We start from the raw sequence: 24,468 nt of genomic DNA on the forward strand, positions 1-24,468 counted from the left end.
ATAATAGAAATGAATACCAAATTTGCATGCCTGGTTGCTGAGACTTGAAGGGAACCTAACCAGGGTGGGAAGAGGAAAGTGAGGGCAACTGCCCATAGGGACTGAGCTCTACTGAGCCATTCCTAGGGGAGGAGATCCTTTTTGACCCTCATCTGTGTTCTCATCTCACTGTGACCAGGCATAGAAATGCTTCATTTTTGAAAAGCAGCTTCGGATCTACTAATAGATATGGATACACGTATGGACAAAGATATGCTTAATGAAGTGTATGGTTGATTACTCATGCTTGTTCAGATAAAGGAAGTGTGGCATATAACTGGAGCATCTCGGTTTCATTGCAGGAAGTGAAGGTTCATTCGAAATCAGCAACACAACCGGAGCCATTTCTGTTATAAAAAGCCCAAATCAGCTCAAGAAAGAAGTGTATGAACTAAAAGTTCAGGTATGTTCTGTGACCACCTGAAGACTTTTGGTCTTGAATACCATGAGCAGGCATGATTGTCTGAAATACCTCAATTTATAGCTGACTTTGAGCAGAGTGCCAGAACTATCTATAGAACAGAACAAACTGCTTTTGTTCCTTGGGATATTTAGTGTTTCAAATTACTTGCTCCAAATGAAGTCATCTTGCCCTAATTTCATCTCTGCGTCTAGAGAATCAACATCCTTTACAGTATGTAGGTAACTGTTCTCTGTGTTTTCAGATTTTATTGCTAAACTGGGAGTTAATAGCTTGTAACCTCGACGTGATGAGATAGGCAACTGTCAAATCTATGATTAGTAGTAGGACTGAGGTAGATCATGCCATGTCATATCAGTATCCATTCCCGAAGCATTGATCAGCCATGTGCTAACACCTTGATGACCTAGTATCACTGTGACAGGCTGTGTTATTATAAGCAGTTTCTAAAGACCAAGGGTTTAAGAATGTAGAGTTAAATTGTGAAGACTGTATCGGTTTTCTTCAGTAAATGCATATTACAACCATGAGAGTTTGTCATGGTAAGGACAATATTGTCCAAAGGCATCTTTGAGACCTTGTGCAGTGCCAGAACCAGTGCAGCATCCCCAAGGGCACTTTCTTGTTAGTGGGCTCAAACAGCTTGCTCAGTCTGGGAGATCACAGAGTTCCCACTGTCCTAGTTAAACTCAGGTACCATTTCTTTCCCTAATCTCTCTGGTTTACTGCAGTCTGCTAGCACTTCCCAGATAAAGGATTAGTTAAGCCCTTGCAAGCTTTTCTGATCCCCTAATTATATCTGTGGCGACCCGGAGCTCATGCAGGCTACAAAATCTGCCTGAGGAACCAAGAGCAGCTTTTTGTATTTGCCCAGCGTAGGTAGTGACAGGCCCATCAGTTACCAGACTAGCATCTTTGGAGAAATTTAGCAGTCTAGTGCCTTTGGTTTTGAGGCCTTTGAGCTAAAAGCATGTTAGAGGTAGCTGTTTTGTTACAAAAACACCAGTTGGAGTTTCTGTCCTGACAGAAGAAATGTCTTAGGTTCGATCCAGTGAATGAGGCTGCATGTTGGAATTGTTGAAACCCAGACAGATTTGATCTTTCCATTCAGAAAAATGCCAGCTAGGTTTGCTTGTCTGTCCGTACTATATCCCGTTTAAATTAAGCTCATCTAGACAGCAAAGCAGAATTGTAAATCAGAAAATAAATCTAAAAAAAAAAAAGCAGTGTTTCTTTTTCAAATATTTGCCTAAATACTGCAAGTACAGTTTTTCTCGCAGTCTTCAAGGCTGCAGTCCTTGCAGCAATGTGAAAATCAGCTACCCGTCGTACCACAGGAAATTTAAAGATTGTCTTCCTTTTCTATTCTGTCAACACTTTGGGCAAGCAATTATCTTGCCTCTATTAGATTTTCTGTCTTTAGAGAACTGTTTTCACCTAGGGTGAATTACTAAGCTCACAAAATGAGGAGGAGAATTTTTTCACTGGGGCTTTATTGGGACTGGTTTATTACCATAATCTTTTAATTATCATAAACTTCAGTGTGAAATGGACTGAGATTTCTAGAGAAATATAAGGCTGTGAATCTTTGTATAAGTTAGTGTGTTAGGGTGATTTGTACATGCAGAACAAAACCTGAACATGGAACTGTGTAAAGGGAGTATATCCTCATCATTCTTGTCTCTTTCCTGCCTGCTGCAGGCATCAGAAGTCAGTCAGGAAGGTGACGTCTCAGTGTACGCTTTTGCTGTGGTGACTATACGGGTGGTCGACCTCAACAACCATCCACCAACATTCTACGGAGAAAATGGTCCCCAGAACAGATTTGAACTGACCATGTACGAGCATCCCCCAGAGGGTGAAATCTTGAGGGGATTGAAGATTACAGTCAATGATTCAGATCAGGTAAATCAAAACTATGTGAACTTTTAAGTTTTCCTGCCCTATTTTCCTAATGACTAGAAAAAGTTGTCAGATGGGAAATGTCATTTTAGGAACTCAGTTATTTCACCTGCATTCCCCAAAAGCCTAGGGCAGGCAAAGTAGTTGTAGGGTCCATTAACACAGAGAGTTTGGACTTAAAGATATATTTATTCTGTCATATGCTGTTATGTTGATGAGAATGGTGGTCCTAAAGCTGCAGCCCAGTTCTTGTGGCAAGTGAAGTTGAACAGTCTTTGTGAACTTCCCCTAACTACTGGTTGCATACAGTTGTTGTCAGTGTAATGCCCAAGAATGTGCTCCCTTTGGAGACTTACTTAGAGTTTCTAATCACTTTTGTAACTTCAAGTGCAATTGATGTCTGTATCTTCTCTGCCCCTTCTGGAAACAATACAGTCCATAACTTATATTGGTTTTATTACAATATATTATCCTTCTGGCCCTTATGTTACAGCCCGAGTCTGCAGTGCATGCTTTGATAAATTGTTCCCACTGGAATGATATTTTTAGGTAATCTTAAAAATTATGCCAGAGCCAAATTAACTCTAAGTAGATAAAGGAAAAGGAAAGAAGGTTCCATCCATCTCAGCCTGCTATCTGACTGACCTGTGATGCCCGTAGATACTATGGTGATGGTTGCTATAGGGATCCCTAAGCTAAGTACTGTATGAATGGCATCCATCTGAGTTAGCCTGAGGTTAGGTGGTGACAAGAGAAAAGCTTAATGCATCTGAGAACTGTATTACTATTGGAAAGAGTGCACTTATATAACTGTGCTCAGTATTGTTCTGGTTTGATGGTATTGTCCTCTGTCAAACCCACTTGCTTCTTCCCCCTCCCTCCTGCTGCTCTGCAGCAAGCAGATAAATGACTGCTTTCAAAGTCTATCCTGCTGTTGTCACAGGGGATGTTGCTGCAGAAGGAAAGAAGCAAAACCCATCTCTTCTATTTGAGACAAAATATATACGTATCATATGTAGGCTGACAAAATATTCAAGCTGCAAGTTAGGCTATAAAATAAGCAGAAAACATTGCTAAATACACTGTATAGATTTCTCGAGAAGCTTCCTAGTACAGTGTAAGACATCACTCTAGAAGGGTTGAGTTGTTTTTCTTTTAAGGCATAGAATGCAATGTTTTCCCTTCCCTTCTGCTCCAAGCAGATCTGGGCTTGGTGGGCGTCACTATCAGAAATCACTCAGCTGTTGGAGGGAGTTAATTCTCTGTCACTGCCCCTCTAGTCATGTACCATCCCAAGTGCAGTGGACTTTGGACGGTCAGCCAGTCAACTTTCCCCATCAGCACTATATTCCGTTGTCCAGCAGCTCTGGTTTTGTGTGTTTGGCTTTACTACCCAGCAAAAAAGAGCCTGTTGTCATCTGTGTAGCTGTGAGGGTTTGTATGACCAAACAACACAGACCACTGAGTTTGGATCCAAGATCATTCTGGTTCCCTTGGGGGACTCCCGCTGAATACTTTTCTTTTTGACATGAGCTAGAGTTGCAGCAAGAACTGCTCATAACAAGTCCTCCAGGGATACTACTGAAAGCAGAGTTATCCTGTATGAAAGTTATTATTAGAAATTCTTCATCTCAAGATTCTTGCTAGGGGGAGAACATGGCACCAGCCAGGCACTCAATGTGGCTGGGTGTTACAGTGCAACTGTGACATTGTTTGAGAAACTCAGAGTTGGTTAATGGGCTCAGCTCATTTTCACGCCTCCCCAGTAAGGCAGAAAGATGAGAATCCCCATTTCATCTTTCCTCTTCCATGCTCCAGTTTGGTTTAAAAGAACTGGTCTGTCCGTCTGGCTCACTCTTCCCAACTCACACCCTAGATATTGCTGCTTCCCATGTCCTCTCTGGCTATAAGTTTTATCTGTATTATGGGATTTGACTTCTCTCTTCATCTGGAGCTGTCAAATGTGTGTCATATATTCATCCTGCACAAGGCAAGCTCCTCTGTCCTCCCAAGTGCATGATCTTCCAGAAGGTTCAGTGGCTGTAACTCTGGGCTAGCTTAACCCAGTCAGTGCAAACTGTGGAGTACTGCCTCTGTTTGTAAACTGCATAACTTTGTGGCTCTGCATCACCACCCCAGGCTGTGTGCTCTTAGGGCACAGGCTGGGTTTTTGAGGGGTCCATTGTCCTGGCTCGGGCAGTTCAGTTGTATTTCCTTGGCAGGAACCAGGAGGAGGCAGGACTTGCCTGCCAATGTGCACGTGGTGTCATCTGTCACCCGCACTAGCTCACACCATGTGGTGCGAAGCCCAAGGCTGCTTGCCACAAGAGTCCCTCTCTTAGCCAGTCCTGGTGCGGGGTTTTTCCATTATGACTGAAAGAACAACCAAGCTTGTCAATCTATTTTAAGAAAAGCTGTGTCCGTCTTGTGACCAGCACTGGAAGGATTATGTAAGTAAGCTTCTTAGCAGTCTCTTGCCCAGGGGATAGAGAGTAGAGGACTCTAATCAGTAAGACTCATTCTAATTTTATACATTATGAAGAAACCGAGCCAATCTAGGCCATAAGAAATGCATCGTTCACTGAAAACAATGCCGTATCTGCTTTTATTTGCAGGGAGCCAATGCTAAGTTCAACCTCCGTCTTGTTGGACCTGGTGGCATCTTCCGAGTGGTTCCCCAAACTGTCCTGAATGAGGCTCAGGTTACAATAATAGTGGAAAATTCTGCTGCTATTGATTATGAAAAATTCAAGGTGTTAACCTTCAAGGTAATTCTGGGTCCTCTCTGCCTGTGTATATGATGTGTATGATGGCTTACATATCTGATGGGATTTAGCTTCTTAATCCACCTGGAGCTGTCTGATGCACTGTCAGTGACATTATAGTCCATGTAAGGGAAACTCATTTCTGCCCCTGGCTCATCAAGTTCCAAGGTTTAATGCACGCATCTGCGGACTAATTTAGTCCAGTCAGTGCAAAATGTTGGGTATTATCTCTCTGTTGAAACTGCATATGTTGGTGGCACTGAGTCATTCTAGACTGAACCCTAAGGGTATTTCTGCTCTTACAACAATAAATTCACAGGATGAGATCCTAATTTCTCTGGAGCCAGAACTTTACCTGCTTAATCCTAAGTAATTTGGTTCGTGATCATGCTTTTGAGTGTTGGCAGGCTGAAGACCCCCGCTGACTGGAAGATAATTTCCCAAAATTTCTCACTGACTTTGTCAGAGTGTATTTATCTATATGGCCTTTTGCAGACTGATCTGAGGTTCTCTCACCCATGCTCCAAGCCAGCCATACAAGAACCAGCTTTCATCCAAAAGCTGGACACTGGCATTATCGCTTTCCCTGATGGATTCATTGGCTCATCAACAAGACAATGAAGTAGTCTGGTTTTGTGTCAGCTGCCCCTGAACATGAGTATAGTTGATTCAGTTCTGACTGCAAAGAATGACGTAGACAATTCCTGTAGAATTTAAAAAAAAAAAATAATTGCCAGAACTAGCTGCGTATTAGCATGTACTAGTTTTGATTTTGTACAGAAAGTGGCATTTTTAGCACAGACCAGAAGGCAGCTTCCTGGATTTTGTTCTTACCCTTGCTACGTGGTTTGCTTTGTGTCCTTAGCAAGTCATTTCACTGCAGTACGGTTCATGTCTCCTCTTGTAATGTTCCTTAATCATTTTGAGCTTCATAGGCTATAGATGCTGCAAAAATATGGAGGCATCATTACTGTATTAAAATGGAAGATTCTGAAAGCACTATAAAGTGCTACCGAAACTAATTATAATAAGCACACATTTATTCAGGTTAAACTACCAAAAGACCAGTAAAGAAGTTACACATGGCCTCCTCATGAATACTAATAGAAATCAAAGTAGTTAATGTGATTGCCGTGAACACTGAAAGAATTAATTACCAGGAAAAAGGATATATATTTTTTTAGCTTAAGCAGTTACTTTTTTTTGGAGGATGAAATTATTTCTACTGGAGAAAGACTGTAAGGCCTTGCTGAAAATGCAGAGCCTTTGTCTAGATTCCAAATGAAGAAGGTGAAGCTGGATGATATTGTAGAAGTATATGGCAGCAAATACTTTATAAAGACCTCATTGCTGTCTCCATTTCCCTGAAAAGTTCAAATTGCTTCCTACCCAGTTTCAGTTGCCAATGTAGTCATTCTAGTTAGAATTTTGGATGAAATATATTCTTATTTCTATTTAACATGTATCCCACAGCAGCTTTGAAAAGCTATTTTGGGTTTTTTTTTTTTCCTGCAAGCAGTGATCTCTCTCCTCTCATTTGTTATTGAGCAGTAAAATGCCAGAGAGGAATTAAAGCTAATTTGACTGGGAGGTTCACTGAAAAACTAACTGAAGCAAAGGCTACTAGAGAAAATCTGTCTTCCATTTAGGGCTGGCTCTTAAATGCAGTTGGTAGTCAGGACCTCCTTCATTTTCAGCTGTCCAAGAGCCTGAGTGGGTTTCCCAAGGTATGGCAGCTGTGGCAATTCGTACCTCTACAGCCTGGCCTCTTAGCTCTCAAGTCCCTCTGCCACAGGGGCCAGATGTTGCTGTCCTACTTTGTCATGGGCTGACATGCTCTGGGGGCCAAACCTCCTGCCTTCAGCTCAGGGTACATCCCGCCTGGACAGGAGCCTGTACCTGCCCCTTGCATTCTGCAGACACTCACATCTCCCATGGAACAGGACCAGATGAGGCTGCAATTATCTTCAGCTGCCAAAATCAAACTCTATTTTAAAAATTTACCTGCCATTTTTAAGATTATATCTCAGTTTGCTTTTCTGGCACTTGTATTAATTGTTGATACGTGGTCCTGTGAAGTAATAGTTTTATGGTAGTTTTTTTCTCTCTGCATAAAACAAACAATACATCTCTGCATAAGGCATTGCAGTCAGGTAAGCTGACAAAATCCCTTCCTGAAGGAAGATGTTGTCAGCATGTTGACATAGCTGGACTATGGCTGCTAAAAGGAGAGGGGGGGAAAAATGAACGTAGAAAAAAATAAAAATACAAAGCCCTCATGGGGTGTTCTAAGATGGGCTGATTTCAGCAGCAAAGATTATTTCACTGCAGATGTTATAACATAGTTACAGCTCCACATGCACAATAAGCAATAAGATTTTATCTCTGTGCTGTTTTAGGAGCTGAGATTGCTCATAAGCAGGTTTTTGCTGACGTTTCTATGACTGCCCCTTCAAAAATTTCTTTTGCTGTAACACCATCCGAGACTCCCAAACACAAAGTTAGCACAGACACGCAGTGACCAAACTCCCCTTTTAGAGCAGACGTGTCCTACAGTAATTACAAGCAATCCTTTGAGATTAATTTCTTCAAGATCCCTTTCACTGTTTATTTTCAACCATTATAAATGTTCACACAGTAGGAACAGCTCCAGGGGATGACACTGAGATAGCCTTTCCCCTGCCTACTTAAACTGCTCCCTGCCTTCCCCAGACCCTGTCACCTCTTGGTGATACAAACCTCCCCGAAGGTTGTGGGGACGTGAATGCAGCGTGTGCCCCGCAGCCGGTCAGCGGTGCCACTGCTGGTGTGCATCACGCACCGCCTGCCCCACAGGGAGCTGGGACATGGTGGGAGAGAGTGCAAGTGGCAGAGAAAGGATGAGCTCCCACAGCCCTCCTCTCAGCCAGGCACTGCGCCGACGGAGCAGGAGACGCTGTGGCAGTCCTGCTCCACCTTCTGAAACTCAAAGCTTCATCCTGCTTGAGGGAGCTCATGGGACATATGTCTACTGGGAGTTAAAGCCCACACAGCTAGATTTTTCAGCTGAGTTTCTCATATCTCAGTTAAATGTCCTGTTTACTAGTCTATTAGTGCTATCTTGAGCCCTCCTGCTTCTGTGTTAATTAGGTCTCTGCCCAAACTTGAACACCAAATGGTTGACCATATGTGTTGGTCATTTGGGTTCAGCCCTTACTGAGGCCAAGACCGATGTCCTAGTGCTGATTCGGTGTGATGCAGCTATCATCAGGGACCAGACCTCCGGGCTGGAGGCTGTGAAGGGCTCAGTGTCTCTCAGTACCTGTTGCTGAAACTGCTCTTTCTTGCTCAGTCGCAGCCTGCCTGAGCGATAGTCTTGCTGCTCTACCAGCTCAGGCTTCATATTGATGTTCCCCTAATCTACTGAGGAGCAAACAGAGACACAGTGGAAACACTGCTGCTATTTTGTGTTAGACTAAGAATAAGAGAGAAAACACACAGTGCAAATTAGCTGAAGTCCTGTGGAAGCGTGCTTGTCTGAGACTTTGGATGTGACTTATCAAATACTTGCTCAGGTCTGTTCCCAAGCAGGGTTCTGAGAGCTCCCTGCTGCCTACTGAGAACTGCCACACACCAGATGCCTGGGTTATCCTCTTCCTTCTCTGTGGTGGCTGCTCTTCCCTGCATCAATTAGCTGTGCATTAAGGGGCAATGTGAAAAACCAACTTGCTAACCCAGCAGTGCCATCCCTTAGCTGAGGGATGAGATAGGCACGTACTAGTGTGAAGCTCTGATGACAGCCAGGCAGAACATCCATGGCGCTGGCTTGTCCCTGGCCCTGGTGTTGCTGTAGGTGTTTGCCTGCCCTTTCAGGTGAGCAGAGTTATGAGAATGTGTTTTGCCAGAGCTCTCTGTTCCTCCTCAGAGACGATGAGGTAATTCAAAAGTCGCAGTGGGTATCTGATAAAACCCTAATTAGCATGAGGCAGCGAGGGTAGAGTCCCAAGAAGCCTGGTGGTAGGAGTTCTCACAAACTTAGTGAAATGGGATTCTGCTGTTCATGCCTGATCCCTGACTGTCATGCGTTTGGGGTGGGGGTACTGCTGCTTCCAAACATCCCCAGGCACTGGGTGTCTCATCTCTTCACCCCGTTTGGTGCAGTATGTTTCCCTGACTTCTTTCCTGATGAAAAACTTATGCTTCCTCAGCAAAGGACCATCATTCAATTTATGTGATTATTCAAAATTATTCAGTGCTTATGGGTCCCTAAATTCTAGGAGCTGCCCGGGGATGGGTGTTTGCTTGCTTCTGTTACGGATTTTTGAGCTGTGTTGGTTAGTCATGACCAGCCACATCTGTCATGTGAAGTCTAACATGTATGCAGGGGTTTGAAGTCCTCTTTCCACAGCTTGATTGCCCATTGCAAGCATGCACAAAAAATCCTAGGCTGCACACTGCTCGTCACCTCCCTGACTTTGAGCTGTCTGGTCCAACCAGGAGCATTCACCAATGTGCCATGGGTAGTGGGAGGAAGCTGCTTTGTGGTAATTTCCTGGTTTTCTCTTCTTAGCTTCTTGCAATAGAAGTGAACACACCAGAGAAATTCAGCTCAACAGCTGACGTAGTGATACGCTTGCTGGATACCAATGACAATGTCCCGAAGTTCTCCTCTGACTACTACATTGCCAGGATCCCCGAGAACTCCCCTGGGGGCTCAAACGTAGTTGCTGTTACAGTAAGTTTCACTAATCTCTTAAGAAATGATTTTTTTTCTGGATGTCTGTGGAGACAGTTCAAGTGCCTTAAAAACAGTGGACAGAGGCAAGTAGCAAATCTTCCTCGTCATCCAGCTTCCAGACTGAACTACAGTTTCTTTCTAGAATCAACAAAAAAACCACTTCTGGGGAAAAAAAAGAAAAGTTTTAGGCAAACATTTTTCAGAACAACAAATTTAGTTTGGTTTTTAATTAAAGGCCATCTGCTTTTAAGACAAATCACATGGTCCGTGAGCACTAGGAAAGCCCTAGTCAAATCAGTGTCCAGCAGGAAGATTCAGTTATGACTAAGTGGAATTGGATTTACTGGATTTGCTTGCTTAAGTATGAGAACAAAGAAAACAAGATGGCTGCTTAGTAGGTATTAGTCTCCTCCTCCTGGGAGGAATCTGGCTGCTAAATGCATAATTAGATAGTTAATGAAGGGAAAAATATAACATTAAAATATTTAGAGCTGGGAAAGAAAAATCCCTAGGTAAGTATCTTCTCACAGTGGGAAAAATATGCCTATAGATTTTCTGGTATCTCACATTTTCATAGAAAGAAAGTCAAGGTATTACATGGGTCCTATGTGCTGGAATAGCGTTTCCAGCTGCTGATGTGAGCTGTATCTCTTTAATGCAGCTGCTGGGACTGGAAACAGATCTCACGTTGCAAAGCTGAGAAAGCTCCTGGCCACGAAGGGCTCAGTGGGTGATGAAGTCACCTTCAGAGGCCTCGCGGGTAAGGAGGATGGAGGCAGGTTGCCAGAGATTTCCAGCACAGGCTGGCTGCAAGTCAGAAAGAAAATTCAATAATCAGAATAATAAAGTGTTGAGGGAAAATTTTAGGGGTGGAAAAATGAAAGAAGAAGTGGAACATAAATAATACAGAAAAGGTTATTGGTGGAATCTAAAAGGAAAGCTGTAGAAAACAGAGACTCCCAAACATCACTATCTTTCCAGCAGAGGAATAAAATATTCTAGGAGGTGGACAGCAAAAAAAAAATCTGGAAAAATTTTGCAAAAGCAACAAAACTGGCCATTCTGAGCCAAGGTATACCGGACAGCATAGCTGAAGAGTCCATGTAAAATTTGGTGTTGTGCTGTCAACTCAGTATTTGATCCAGATTCACAAATATACTTGGCAAACTGAGATATTCCAAGTACTCAGGGTGGCAATTCTGGCAGAAGTCCCAGGCGTACAAATGGTTTAGGAAAAGTTAGGCAGTCCTGAAGTGGACTGCAGTCAAAATTATGGGATAAGAGAAGCTGACAAGCTCATGCCAAAGACTTAAAAAACACCTACCAGCAGGGCTGCAGGTATGTTATGTTAACCGTGCAGGAAACAAAGACATTGTTCCAGTTTTCAGATACTTAAAAAGGAAGACGAATGAACCATCCACTGCCACCATGAATTTTGATGGCCAGATAAAATTGTATAATATAACAGCTCTTCAGAGCTACCAGAGAAGCAGGAGCTTATGGAAATAGCTGTTACCAAATCAATAGCTTTCCTAATCCTGAGCTATGAAAGGAAACCAACAAGAGTCTGTAACAAAGATATCATCTGGTGTAGTATCTGCATTGCTAACAGTCACACAGGCACAAGAGTGATTAAAGTATAAACAAAGCTGAAATAGTGTGTATAGATTGAAACATTTGTTATGCGTTACTTTAAATTGAATCAATTAAATAAACAGGCTTAAAAAGACTCTATATAAACTAAATAATTTTGTCTGGGGAGTATACATTAATATGTAACTGATAATTAGGAAGGCTTGAGAGCAGGCAGTTTGTTCGTGTCATTGAGATTAGCTTCATCTCTATTAAAGGAACGATGTGTTAAATGTCAATAGATGGAGCCATCTAGTGGTGTTCTCCCTGCTAGAGCCTGGGCATCAGCCTGGCATCTTGGGAGCTTTGCTGGGACAGCCAGTGACATTTCCTTGTGTTAGATTTTGCAGTTTTCTAGGTGCATATTTGTTTATGTGATTTCCCCCTAAAAATGTGATGGCAAAAAGAGGGGAAAGCATTTGGGTTTTTACATGGCCTGTTGTTTAAAGAAGAAGGAAGCATTTCTGTTTGCAATTTAGTAAAGGATGACTCTCCTATTTTCTTTTCTTAAGGCTACAGATCCAGATTCGGGGCTGTGGGGTGAAGTCAAGTACTCTATCTATGGAACAGGAGCAGATCTGTAAGTAAAAAAAAAAAAAAAAAGGGGAAAAAAAGAAAGAAAGCTACATATCCTCTAAGCAGAGTTTTAAAAGAATTTAAAAAAAAAACACCCCACAACAGGCTTATTCTTGACCTGCTTGTTTTCAAGGACATTTATGTCATGTTCTTTGTGAGTTTTGTGAAAACAACAGCAGAAAAACTAGTGTAATCATTAAACATCTGCTTCATGAACCCATGGAATTTTACCCACAAGCCCCCAAAGAGACATAAGGCAGCTGAAATACCAGTGCTCAGGGTCTGTTCAATCACCCTTTGAAAAACACTTGCAAGAGAAAGAGGAGGTTTCGGTCTAGTTGTCAGGAAAAGTCAATTCTGGGGGAAAAAAAATCCCCTTCCCTTTCCATACAGCTGTACGAATAGTTCAGTTTCAACTCTTGGCAAAATAAATTAAAGATGACAAGACTTTCAAGAATATAAACTTTACTTTTGGAGGCCAGCTGCATTGGATGTTCAAAGCATTTTATGTATTTAAAACTAATAGTCCTGCATCAAGGAAGAAGGGACTCTTATATCTGATGCTTACTTGATTTTGTAATGATGTCTATTCCCCTCTCCCTGTCTTTGGGGACAGTGCTGGGGTAAGAACATCCTGAAACACTGGTTTCTCCCACGCTGCTTGCATCCCAGCAGTTGCCCTGGCCCATTGGTTGTGGCTCCCAGCCATGGCTAGCATCACTGACCATCACAGATACTGCTGCTGGAACATGCAGCTCCTGGACATGGTGGGGCTGCAGGGCAGAATACTGGAAATGAATGAGCTTTTCAGGCACTCATCCCCAGAATCCAGTTTTCTCCATACATTATCCACCTGGAGTTAAAGCTGAACTCCTCTTGTTAAGGTGAAAGCCATTTAGGAGGCACAATCAAAGCCCAAAATCCAAGATGTTAAGGGTGAACCTCTTCTGTAGCCAGAAGGATACACATATGGGAGCATTTCCAGGATGGATTATTTTGAGCTCTTCACTAAGTCCTTAAGCTAGCTGCTAACTGCATAGAGGCAAGCAGGCAAAGGTCATGTCATGCAGGCAGACCGCTTTGGTTTAAAATGTAGCAGCTGGTGCAAAGAAGCTTGTGAAGGTTGTTGACAAAGGATTTAGAAAAAAATGTGAGTGCAACTTTATTCTGTTTGAAGTTACAGGGATCCTCGGGCTCACTGTTCTTATGCTGTTGAATGAGGAAATTAAGATGTGAAGTGTTTTTTTTTCTTTCTTAAGTATGATTGTTTTTTTCTTTTCCTTGTGCCAGAATGGCATGGCTCTGCAAAGCTGGGTTGATTTCCTCGCCCTGGAACCTCCAGGTCTGCTGAACACAGAGTTTGATGCAGATTTGAGAGTTTCAATTAGAGGCATGACTTTTTTCAGTGATTTTTCAGGGATTACATCAGCGGATATGCAGTTGTGTTGGAAGAAAGATGACTTGTACTGGAGTAAGAGGAATAATGTTAACTGTTGAAGATAAAACCATTTATCTTATTGTAGGTAATCCTACATCCAAGGAGCCAGTGGGAGTGGCGTGCATTACTGCAATCTCTTCACATCTCAGTGCTTCTATTCTTCCACTAAAATGGGAGTGATGAGAGTCCTCTCTGCATGGTTAGACTGGGTCGAGTGCTAAGGAGGCACTCAGCACAGGCACTGTTTCCTACCAAGAGTTTGCATACCTCTTTCCTTCTCCAGTTCTTGGCTTTCTTCAAGACTTGTATTTGTATCTAACAGAGTAATGAAAATAATTGAACATTCTGGATTATTAAGTGCCCCTTTTATAATCACTCTCAACTGTGCTCACAGTTGGAATACAGAAAATATTTTGTTATCCTGTACATTAATTAAAGGGTATATAAAACCTTTCATCTGCTAAAAAACTGCTTGAAGCCCACACTGGCAGTCCATTTTAAAAAGACACTGGGTTGGTATCTTCTCTATAAATCCAATGTTTTGGCTGACACTTCTGACAGTGTCTGAGTAATTACAAATGTGTAGAATTGAACTTGCTACAGATAAATCTGAACACCCACTCCATCCCAGTGCCAGTCTATGGAAAAGTGATTATTTTTGGAGGAGATAATTTGCCCTGCACTTTGGGGGATTTGAGAGCAGCCATTTTTCTTACCCATTCTGAGAAGTGAAGAGCTTAAATATGATATGCAGCACACTTTCCTTAGCTGTTGAGGTGATATCAATCAATCTTAATTTATGCAGGACGTAACCTAATACATTGTAGTTATAAACTGAAAAAAAAAAATAGGCAGTTCCTTAATGTTTTAACGCAAAGAAATCACTCTGGGAGAAGGCCATCACACTGAGCATTTATTGAGGACAAAGGCTTTAACAGAAAATGCAGCTAAAATGCACAGGAGATAGAAAAACACCAGACTCTGATAGTTCTCTGGTTTTTCAAGGCTAAAGAACTAGCGAAAAAAAATAGGTAGAGTAAATGATTTGGAAGCATCAGCCAGACAGGAGTTAGGTGAAAAGTACCAATCTTTGGGCACAGCATTTCAGTGGTTAGAACACACCTTTACCCCAGGCTGCAAACACATATTAAGTCATCAGAAAACCCAAAAGTCTTTCCATCCTTCTTTTCCAGGTTCCTAATCCACCCATCAACAGGTATAATTTACACCCAGCCCTGGGCTGTGTTAGATGCTGAAGTGAACTCAAAGTATAATTTCTATGTGAAGGCAGAGGACACAGATGGGAAATACAGCTTGGCTGAAGTGTTTATCACTGTGCTAGATGTCAATGACCACTCTCCAGAGTTCAATGAAAATATCCAGGAAAAGACGATGATCATTGGGTCACCGGTGAAGATAGAGGTGAGAGACTACACAGTGTTTCACAAAGCAGAGTGCTTTGGAGAAGCCCCAGCTCTGCTGTTTATTGCTCAGGGATCATAGCGAATGCCTGAAAGTTGCCTTTTCCTGGGGCTTTATTTTGCACATCCATTTGTATGTAAAAAAATGGATTAAAGCATGGAATGATAGTACTTACAGACTGCTGAGAAGGAGAAATAAATAAATTCTATAGGCAAAAGATAAATTTCTGTTACAGTATTTGAAGCATCAGCTGGTGGAGGATCCTGGATTATTCAGTGATCATAATAAGCCCAAATAAAAGGAGTGAATGAAAGTACAGGGTTTCAAATACTTAACCTTCCTGCCATGCCTTTGTGCTCAACCACACAACTTCTTTTGCTTTGCAGAATCATATTCATTGATCCAGTGTGGAACAGGAGGTAAAAAAACCACAATAACAAGTCACAGGCAAAGGAGCAGAACATCCTATGTTACACATATTTGAATGCGTATAGTGAAGCCTGATTACACAACACCTAATGTTAGTAGAACAAATACCACAGCACAAAAATTAAGGCAGCTGTACTTTAACATGTGTGGAGCTAATCCCATTGTTCTCTATTCACTTCACATTTGTTCCCCACGCTGTGTGAGAAACTCCCCAGCAGTGGACCATTTGCATTTTACAGATAGGTTACAGTTCAGTTTTTCCTCTGATTTTATTTAATCTCAAATAGAAATCAGTTATACCAAAAGAACTCTAGTCCTGCTGGTTTTCACTAAAAAATGTAACACAGCTGATACCAGAAAAGGGGAAATTGTTTCCAAGATGAAACAAAACCAGCCCAGTCATCTCACAGCATGGATATTATCAGAAGTGAATGCTCAGAAGCTTTTAGAGTTTTGTCTTCAGGCAAACATAGAAACAACAACCTCTTTGTTCTTTACACTTTCCCTACCAGGCTATAGACCAAGATGCAGAAGAACCCAACAACATTGTGGAGTATTCCATCATGCAAGCAGATCCAGCCAATGTGTTTGATATAGATCAAAGCACTGGGGAAATCAAGCTGAAATCCTATATCCGTTCCCTGGACATCATCCACAACATCACGAAGAACAAAGACTGCATATGGTCATTGGTGGTGCAGGCCAAAGACCGAGGCTCCCCGTCCTTCAGCACCACAGCAGTTCTGAAGATTGATATCACAGAGGAGGTAAGCAAACGTTTTAGAAAAATCCTTATATGAGATAATCCTTGAGAGGCACCAAAGAGTAGTCACTGCCTGCTCCATTTCTGAGACTACTTTAACAATGCTTCAGGAGTTGAAATCAACAGCCAAAAAGTTGCCAGCCATTGCTTCTGCTTCCTTGCTAGCTCTGCTTTGTAGAGTGTTCCTAGAGCCTTGTGGTGAAGCTGGATTCTGCAGCCACAAACGTAAAAGACATTTTGATCCGAGAAAATGCAAAGGTACAAAGGTAGGAGCATAAAGTGGTTAGGAGATGAGTTTCTTGCATCTGATTGTTAGAGAGGTATGCAAGTTAAGGACTCCTGAGAGTAAACGTAAATCCTGACTGCTAAATTTCTGATTTCTTTTTTTTTTTGCTTTATTCAGGAGAAGAAAACAATCTTTTTCCCCTACAAAAAGTGAGTGGAAAGTAGTGGGGCCAGAGTGAAATATATCAGACCAGTTTTGCAAGTCAACATAAGTGACATAGGAAAAGTGAAAAAACTTTATAGAAATGCTTTAAAGTACATAGAATTTTGGATGTGAGTTTAATAATTGCAGTATTATTAGCAGACAAAACAAGAAGACTCTAAAAGATAGCATACATAGGTTGAGAGTTCCCTGTTAGTCCAACTTTTACAACCACAGAACAAGCAGCGATTTATGGTGAGGAGCACACACTTGCATGATTCTTATTTATTGTAAGTGCCTTGCCATGCCTATAAGTAGGTACCAGCAGGGAGGAAATGGGCTTTAAAGTAGATGAGAAACACATCATTAGCCTGACAGTCTCTGGACCACACATATACTGGGCAAAGATGCAAATCTCTTCCTACAGACAGCAACTGGCCGCCTCTTTGTTGGGTCAAAATGCACCCACTGCTCCTTTATCTATTACAATCTTTCTCTGTTTCCCCTGTCTTTTATCCCAACCATACTCCTTACCAGGTGCATTTATAAGATACTTCTTGTATACAGTTCAGGGTCCGCTGGCAGTTAAAAGGTGTCTGCAGAGATCGTTTGTGCCAAGCAAACAGGCACCAGCACCCAGGAGTAGCTCCTTGTCTCTGCTGTCAGCACCTGCCCCACCAGGGCTGCCGTGGAACTCGGGTCTGCCCTAGCAGAGGGGGTGCCTGGCATGGGGCTGCCTGTCGGGGCTGGCCAGCCCCCCTGCAGGCTCTGTGAACGCTGCCATGGGCAGGACAAGCTGCTTCAAGGCTCTGCCAGATGGAGCTGGGGGACTGCATGTGCTGGGTCTCTTTGATAAGTCTAGAGAGTTAGCCATTCTTACTGATAGAAAGGAAATAAACTGCCTAGAACTTTGATTTCCCATGGAAACCGTAAGTTTTGGTGGTTTTTACGCAACAAGTAAGAATTACTACACACAGCCAACAATGTGAGAGCTCGCTCTCCCTGCCTAGCTTCCAGGCTTCTTTCAGGGTGCACATCTCAGGAGTGTGTGGCACCAGGTGGCCTCAGGCACTGTCCCCACTGTTGAAAACCAGCATCTAACCTCCAGCTTCCCTCCCTCCCAGATGAGCTGGTAACCTCTCTGTTAGCGTGGGGGCTAAGGCACAGGGCTGAGGGGTGTCACGTGGAGGGAGGGTGCCCCACGTCTCTGCTGCTGGGGGAAAAGATGTGTCCCTGAACCGGGTGATAAAGGACATCTGGAAGAAAAAATAAGAGCAGCTTTGGGATAAAGAGTTTCCTGGATTTCCTTCTAGTGCATGAAGCAACATCAGCACCTGATGAAAGAAGGTGTCTCCTACAAAGTCCCCTCTCTGCTTCCTTTCCCCTCCTCCAGGAGTACAGGTTTGGCACAAAATGAGGGACTGTCCCTCCTGAGAATTGTAAAGGGAAACACGTGACATGGATTCCTCTCAGACACAGTTATTCCTTTCTTCCCATGCTCTTCTGCTTGCCAAGTCCCAACACAGAGCCCAAGGTGGCAACGGCATCTTCTTTCTTTGCTTGCGTAGGTTTCTTCAGCAGGATCTGCACCACTAATCTGACATCACAACCTCCATAAGCTTCTGCACATTTCTCCATTACTTCTTCTGTTGCTTGCAATTATTTGGGTTGGATGTTTTTTCAAGAGCATCACATCTCCTTACAAAAACCACTGTCAAGTTTCAGCTTCCATGTGAGTGAGGTGCAGTGTCAGTGCACAAAACCCTTGGTCGCTCCCTATGTCCAGGAGACAGCACAGTCACTGCTGACACTTTGTGAAGAAAACAGTCCCTTGGTACAGGGACACCGCGTGTGCTCAGCCTCTCAGAGGCTGTTACAAACACACATTTCATCCCTCTCTTCTCCAGCTGTACAAAGTCTCTTTTAGTTAGCTGTTTGCCGGGCATTTATGTATTACTGATTTTGGATAAGGAGGATATTTTTGAATGCATCCTCTAGAGGTTTCCTGCAGTGTTAATCACACCAAGTAATTAAACAGGCATATTTTCTGATTAACATTTACCACTGCAATTAGCACAAAGCTGTGCCCTTTGAGATAGATGCCTTGTGGCTAAGTTCAGCAGTATTGCACATCAAAAGGACCTTTTGCTCTTGGAATAATACAGTGATAAAAAATTCCAGAGGCCTTTTAATTTAACTGAGTCTGGTTTTATGGAAATTGGTATTGAGTGGCATCTGTTAATCTCCTATCTCTTCTTGACAGAATAAGAAACATATGCTGAAAAAGCCACTCTTTTTTCACCCTTATGTCTCACTCAAAAATCTATTCCTGCTGCCCAAGATTTTAATAGAAAGCTGATTCCCACTCCTGATCCTGAAGGTTGGTCTGACGGAGGATCTCTGCCTCTCCATGACTCCACTGATGTTCTGCAAATATATGGGGTGTTTGTTTACACCTCTTCATGGACTGAGGCTTAAGTCCGTATTTAGACAGCATAATCTGTGGTTCCTAATAGCTTTGGCTTCTAAATATAGCTGATGAGTCTCAGTTTTAGATTCCTCTAATTGAAAGGTTCAACAAATACCTTCTGTGAATTAACGTGTATATCTCCTCTCTCGTTCTAACTCTGCAACCATGGTTGCTGATGGCACTAAACATCCTTTGCCACATTTGCAGAGCAATTAGCCTCTTCTTCCAACAGTTATGTGGACCTTGAAACAAATTGTTCAGAGAAGAATTGTTAGTTTGATTTGAGAAGTCTCACCTCACGCTCGTGTTTGTATTGCAAAGTGATGTAAATGCAGCCTTCATACATGGTGATAGCACCGCTCTTTGGGATAAGCACTGGAGGGGGCAGCTTGTGTTCTGCCTCAGATCTGGAGTAACTTCTGAAGCAAATCTCCTGATCATCCCTGCATACTGTGGTATGGCTCATATCTCAGATAGCTCCAAGCACACAAAGTGGGCTTCTTTCAGACAAAAGTCTGTTTAGTGAGCACAACTAGTGTGTTTTGGCACCAGCAGGCAGTCTGTCCCTGCGGCCAGGCTAGAGCAATCTGAAGCAAAACCCCAGAAATGCTGAATATGTAGAAGCGGGCTTCTCAGAACCAGCTGGTTTGTTGTACAGATCCACTTGCTCAAGTTGAAAGAGCCCGAGTTGTCTATAATCTGCAATAGCTTGGGCTCTTAACAGCTTCGCCTACTTACTTAGACTTCTAAATATAGCTGGTGAGCCTTAGCTGGCCTCGTGGTTGAACAGCTCAACCAGACATTCCTGTTGGGTCCAACTTCTGGATACATTGCCCACTTGTTCTGCTCTCTGCAACCCATGCATTATAAAAGGCTCTTGAGAAGCTGCCAGGAGGTGTGGATGTCTGCACATTGTGAACTGTTGTGGCAGGAGGGAGAAAACAAAGGAAATAAGTCACCGTTTCAGTAGCAAAGAGAGACATGGACTCTTTGGTAAACTCAGATTTTTGAGTAGGAAGCCACTGTGGAGGAAGGATGGCAAGAATAAGCCCTGCATGCTGCAGAAGGGTCTTTTACACAGCCTGAAAGGATCTGTGTACACTGAAACTGCACAGTGCTGGGTCTTCTGAAACTGCCTTCAAACACATGTCAATGTCTCTCAAAAGCTGGTGAGTCCCAATAACTGCTGGACACTTCAGCACCCTGCAGGACTTGGGCTTGAGGAGCTTCTCTGCAGGGGACCATACCTGCTTGTTAAATAAAAAATAGGTGATGATATCTTTTAATCTAAACAGTTGCTTTTATCTTTTTAATGGTATTCGTGTCCCAGGATTGGACTTCTCCTTTCTCGACAACTGTAACTGTTGATAATTGTAATCTGTTGTAATATAAACAACTTACCCACTTCCAAACTTCTGCCACAGTTCTGTAACCCTCTAATTGTCCTCAACCCTTCTCTGGGCCAGTGCTCATTATAACTGTGAAGTCACAGCAAAAACCCAGCAGAGCATTATCTTTTGTGAGCAGTGGCATTTTAACTCCTTTGATGGCTATTAAGAAAGAGAGTGTCTCTTCCAGGTTTTGGCCCGCAGAGGTACGACAGTGCTTCCCATACCAGCTTTCATTTTGTTGTGTATCTGCTTTTGTTTTATGTGTACAAGAAAAATCAGTGCTCTTCAAAAATCAGTAGTCTTCAAAACGTAGCGTGTCTCTTAAAAAGGGGCACTACTTGTTGACCCAGTTCTGAGGCGCTGTTGGTGATCGACACGATGACGTGACGGTGTTTTGAATGCGCAGGGCAGCGCTCGGAGCCAAAGCGCTTACGCTTAGGTCTCCAAATGTTCCCAGGCTTTCAGTGTCAGAGGGTGCTCGGACTTCTCTCAGACCCGGTCTGTGTTAACCAACTGGGCCACGGTGACGACACAGACAAGATGCTGTTCCAGGCTTGTTTTCCTCCTATTTATCCTGTGAGCGTCATGGCCGTGACAAACAGAAATTCTCCCACTATATACTTACAAAATGCCTCGTGGTTTTTTATGCAGATATTACAGAAGAATTGTTAGCCAAGGCTGATTCTAGGCAAAGCTTTGTATAGTACAGGCCTGGTAACTAGAATATAGGCTGAGCCAGCTAACTATTAATGGTTTTAGTTTTGGTATTAATTACCTCCTCATAACTGGGAGATCTGAATAGGTGCCAAACTTGGTGAGACAGGGGGGAGTTGAACGAAGACAAGTTCTGAAACTCCCCATACAATTTCCATCTGTTCTTACCCCTGAAACTGTTGTATTTTGGCAACGTAGACACGTACGTCTGTCTAATCCCATTTATTCAAGGTTTTCAAATAGCTAGTCAAATAATCATTACTGAGATATAGCATCTTCTTAAGTATATGTCATCTTTCTTCTTGTGTTGAGCCATCAGTTCCTCACTGCAAAATAGATCTTGACAACACTTATAATAAGTGGACTCATTTCAGGTCATGTACTACTTAGCAGGCTTTATCTGACAATTCATTAGACTTTCACATGAAGTTCAGTAAGCCAGGGTAGAATTTCTGTTACCTGATGGGATTTAAGTACACAAAATCCATGTAATGTAGAACAGCAAAGCTGATGGGAATCCAAGCTCCACCAAGGTCGTGGACTGCTCTGCTTTTGGTTTCTTAGGCCCATTCCTAATTAAATAATGGAAAAAATTTTTGTACAGCAAAGTGATCAAAATTGGTTGCTACCTGTAAGGCAATGTGGTCCGTGAGTTTCAATACCATTTCTTTGCCCACTTCTCTCAGGACAGGGGAAGAGTGGTCTTGGATAATGTGCTTGAGGCAGGTTGTGACAATACAGAAACAAAGTGAAGACAATGTGTTTGTGTTAATAAATTTATATTCCCTAAGTTTAGGGATGTGATTTAAAAACAAATAGTGTTCCTGTGTAATACATAACAAGGTACGCTGAAGCACCCTTTGGGAATAGCCTTAGTCATCTCTCTCCACAGACTGGAGAGGATAAAGAGGTGAGCATCCTAGTTTAGAGGGAAATCCACCTGATCTCACTTTAAATGTCTAAAATCCAGAAGTTCAAGTCCAAGCTAGTCACAAGGCTCTCCTTATACTCACTGTCTTTGATACCTATTTTAGCTGGTGGTGGCTACTACTCTGGAGATGTCCTTTTCTCCCCGATGACTAAAAGCTGGGAGCTTAGACCGCTGACTAAAATGCAGATAACCTGTTACTAGGCACGCAAAGTTTGGGTGACGATTCCCTCCTGGAGCCAAGGCCAGAGGAGCGGGGCACAGTGGATAGCCCTGTCTCTCTGCAGCCTCATGTAGCTTTATGACCAGCTTGTGAATGTGCCATTTCTGAAGGATCTCCTGGCCTTGCACAATGCTACTGTCTGTCTAGATACCCTCGCAGGAGCTTGTATTCATTATGAACTTCTCCTGGAAATGTAGTCCAAGGGTGGACTACCATGCCATGACTAAGGGTGATCTCTGTGCTGCGCTGCTGCCCTCTATTCCCTGACCAACCAGGTGCTCATTCATGCCTCCTAACTTCTTTCAGTGTTTCTTGATTCAGTTCAAGGTCATTGCAACTGTCTGCTCTCCTGTGCCTAGTTCAACACTTAGCTCCTTTTATTTTACACGCTCTCCATCCTGTACACATTGTACCCTAGTTCCCTAGTTGTATTTATAATAGATAGATACTGCCCTCTTTCAAATATAAGTATGTGAGGGTTGACCATTTCTCTTATTTTTGATATTTCCAGATCAAGTCCAGGGTAAAATCCTATATTTTAGGCCTCAAGAAGCGTCCATGGACAATATTTGGAATTTGCATGAGTGGCGTCCTTTCTACCATTTCTGTAACAATGGTGATCTCCACCATCATGTACTGGAAAAGTGTGAAAAGATCCAAGCTCCACCCACAGGGCAAAATCCGCAAAATTATACGGGGACCTCCGAGACGCACAGTGTGCTAAGCTGCAAAGTGAACTGGCCATTCATTTGTCCTTAATATGCCATATGTAGCTTACGCTATTTCGTATTTCTTTTATTTCTAAAAACAAAGCTCTTTAGCTCTACTCATGTCCCCTACCTCAAAGAGTTTTGGCATGTCTGTAAAAGAGTACTTGAAAACAGAACGCAGCACATACCTGCTAATTACTCATTTGTACACTGTAATTTTATAAAGTGAAGTTTTCTCATAATCTTTTTAATTCCACGCTCAGTAATAGTCCTATAAACTGCATCACCGTATCACCTACAACTGCTTTTGAAAGATCATTTTCTACTCATAAGCTTCCGTTTGGGTTCAACACTAATATTCCTAGGAAATGAACCTGAAATGTGGTACAACAATACAGCTGCAGATCCTGGAGCCAATTATTTCCTTACTCAGTTCTTGCAAGTTAAACACACGCTATGGTGACACGCAGGAATCCGTCCTAATGTGGCGGTAATTCTCCCGTAAGCTTTTGTGTTGGGCAGTCGTCCATCTCACGATATTGCCACACTTGCCCAGTCTCCTGCTCCATCCGAATTCTGCAGACCTGGACTGGCTCTTTGACTCTCATTTTTTTTTAGAGACAACTTCCATTAGTCAGCCCTGCTTGTTACATATTTTGGACAAATGAAATTTCTGGGTCACTGTCTGTCCCGTAGAGTAAGTCATGTGTTTTCTTTGTACTCTTTTACAGACTCTTCACAAAGGGCCTATGGCCGCCTTTTTGATGCAAACTAAAGATAACCCCATGAAAGCCTTAGGAGTGCTAGCTGGTGTCATGGGCATAATGGTGCTGATAACTATCATGATCTCTACGGCCATGTTCTGGCGCAATAAGCGGTCCAACAAAATCACGCCGGTAAGAAGGATCATAAAAAAGAGACAGACCCCGCAGCCCCGGGCAGTCAGGATGGAGTGGCTGAAGTTCAAGAGGCCCAGCAATGCTGCGGAGAAGTTTGTCGTTGAGGATGACGCCAAGAGCCTACAAAATGAGAACAGCAATAACAACATCCAGGTTGTCCCCGTGCCACCAACTGCCCCCGTGCCCCCACCGCCCCCAGCCCTGGCTCCCAGGGGGGATGCCCCGGGGTGGCGGGTGCCAACCGTCTCTGGCTCCCTCACTCCCAAGTTTATAAACAAGCAGCTGAAGAAGAGAGGTCATAGCAGCGCCCACAATGCCCTCGTGTCAGAGCTCAAAATGAAGTTTGAGAAGAGGAATGCAGCTATTGGTGAGCCCCACATCTAGGCACTCTTGGCAGCGCCCAGAGGCTGCGGACTGTGGCTGCACGTGGATATATTTTTGTGCCGTGGTCTTCCCTGTGTCTGTCAGCACCCTGAAAACTGAGAGCAGCTTCTCACTGTGATAGCCACCCCCCACCTTCTGCAAGTATTACGTGCTACGGAGTCACCCCACTCATAGCAAACGCTGCGGTCCGTGTCAAGTTGTGACTGCAGTTCCTTCGG

General features: G+C 43.0%; 1 protein-coding gene across 1 annotated transcript in view; it reads left to right on the forward strand.

Moving 5' to 3' along the window:
* Positions 1-24,250, forward strand: part of CDHR1 (cadherin related family member 1) — a 45,784-nt gene extending 21,534 nt beyond the window's left edge. Inside the window, exons 10-17 of the mRNA XM_074155040.1 lie at positions 342-442; positions 2,162-2,365; positions 4,978-5,130; positions 9,677-9,841; positions 11,989-12,056; positions 14,684-14,912; positions 15,854-16,108; positions 23,699-24,250. Coding sequence (XP_074011141.1) covers positions 342-442; positions 2,162-2,365; positions 4,978-5,130; positions 9,677-9,841; positions 11,989-12,056; positions 14,684-14,912; positions 15,854-16,108; positions 23,699-24,250 — 1,727 coding nt within the window. The remainder of the gene's footprint in view (positions 1-341; positions 443-2,161; positions 2,366-4,977; positions 5,131-9,676; positions 9,842-11,988; positions 12,057-14,683; positions 14,913-15,853; positions 16,109-23,698) is intronic.
* The last annotated feature ends 218 nt before the right edge of the window (positions 24,251-24,468 follow it).

The sequence above is a fragment of the Numenius arquata genome, chromosome 10, assembly GCF_964106895.1.
Source record: "Numenius arquata chromosome 10, bNumArq3.hap1.1, whole genome shotgun sequence".
In the NCBI taxonomy this organism is placed as follows: Eukaryota; Metazoa; Chordata; class Aves; order Charadriiformes; family Scolopacidae; genus Numenius; species Numenius arquata.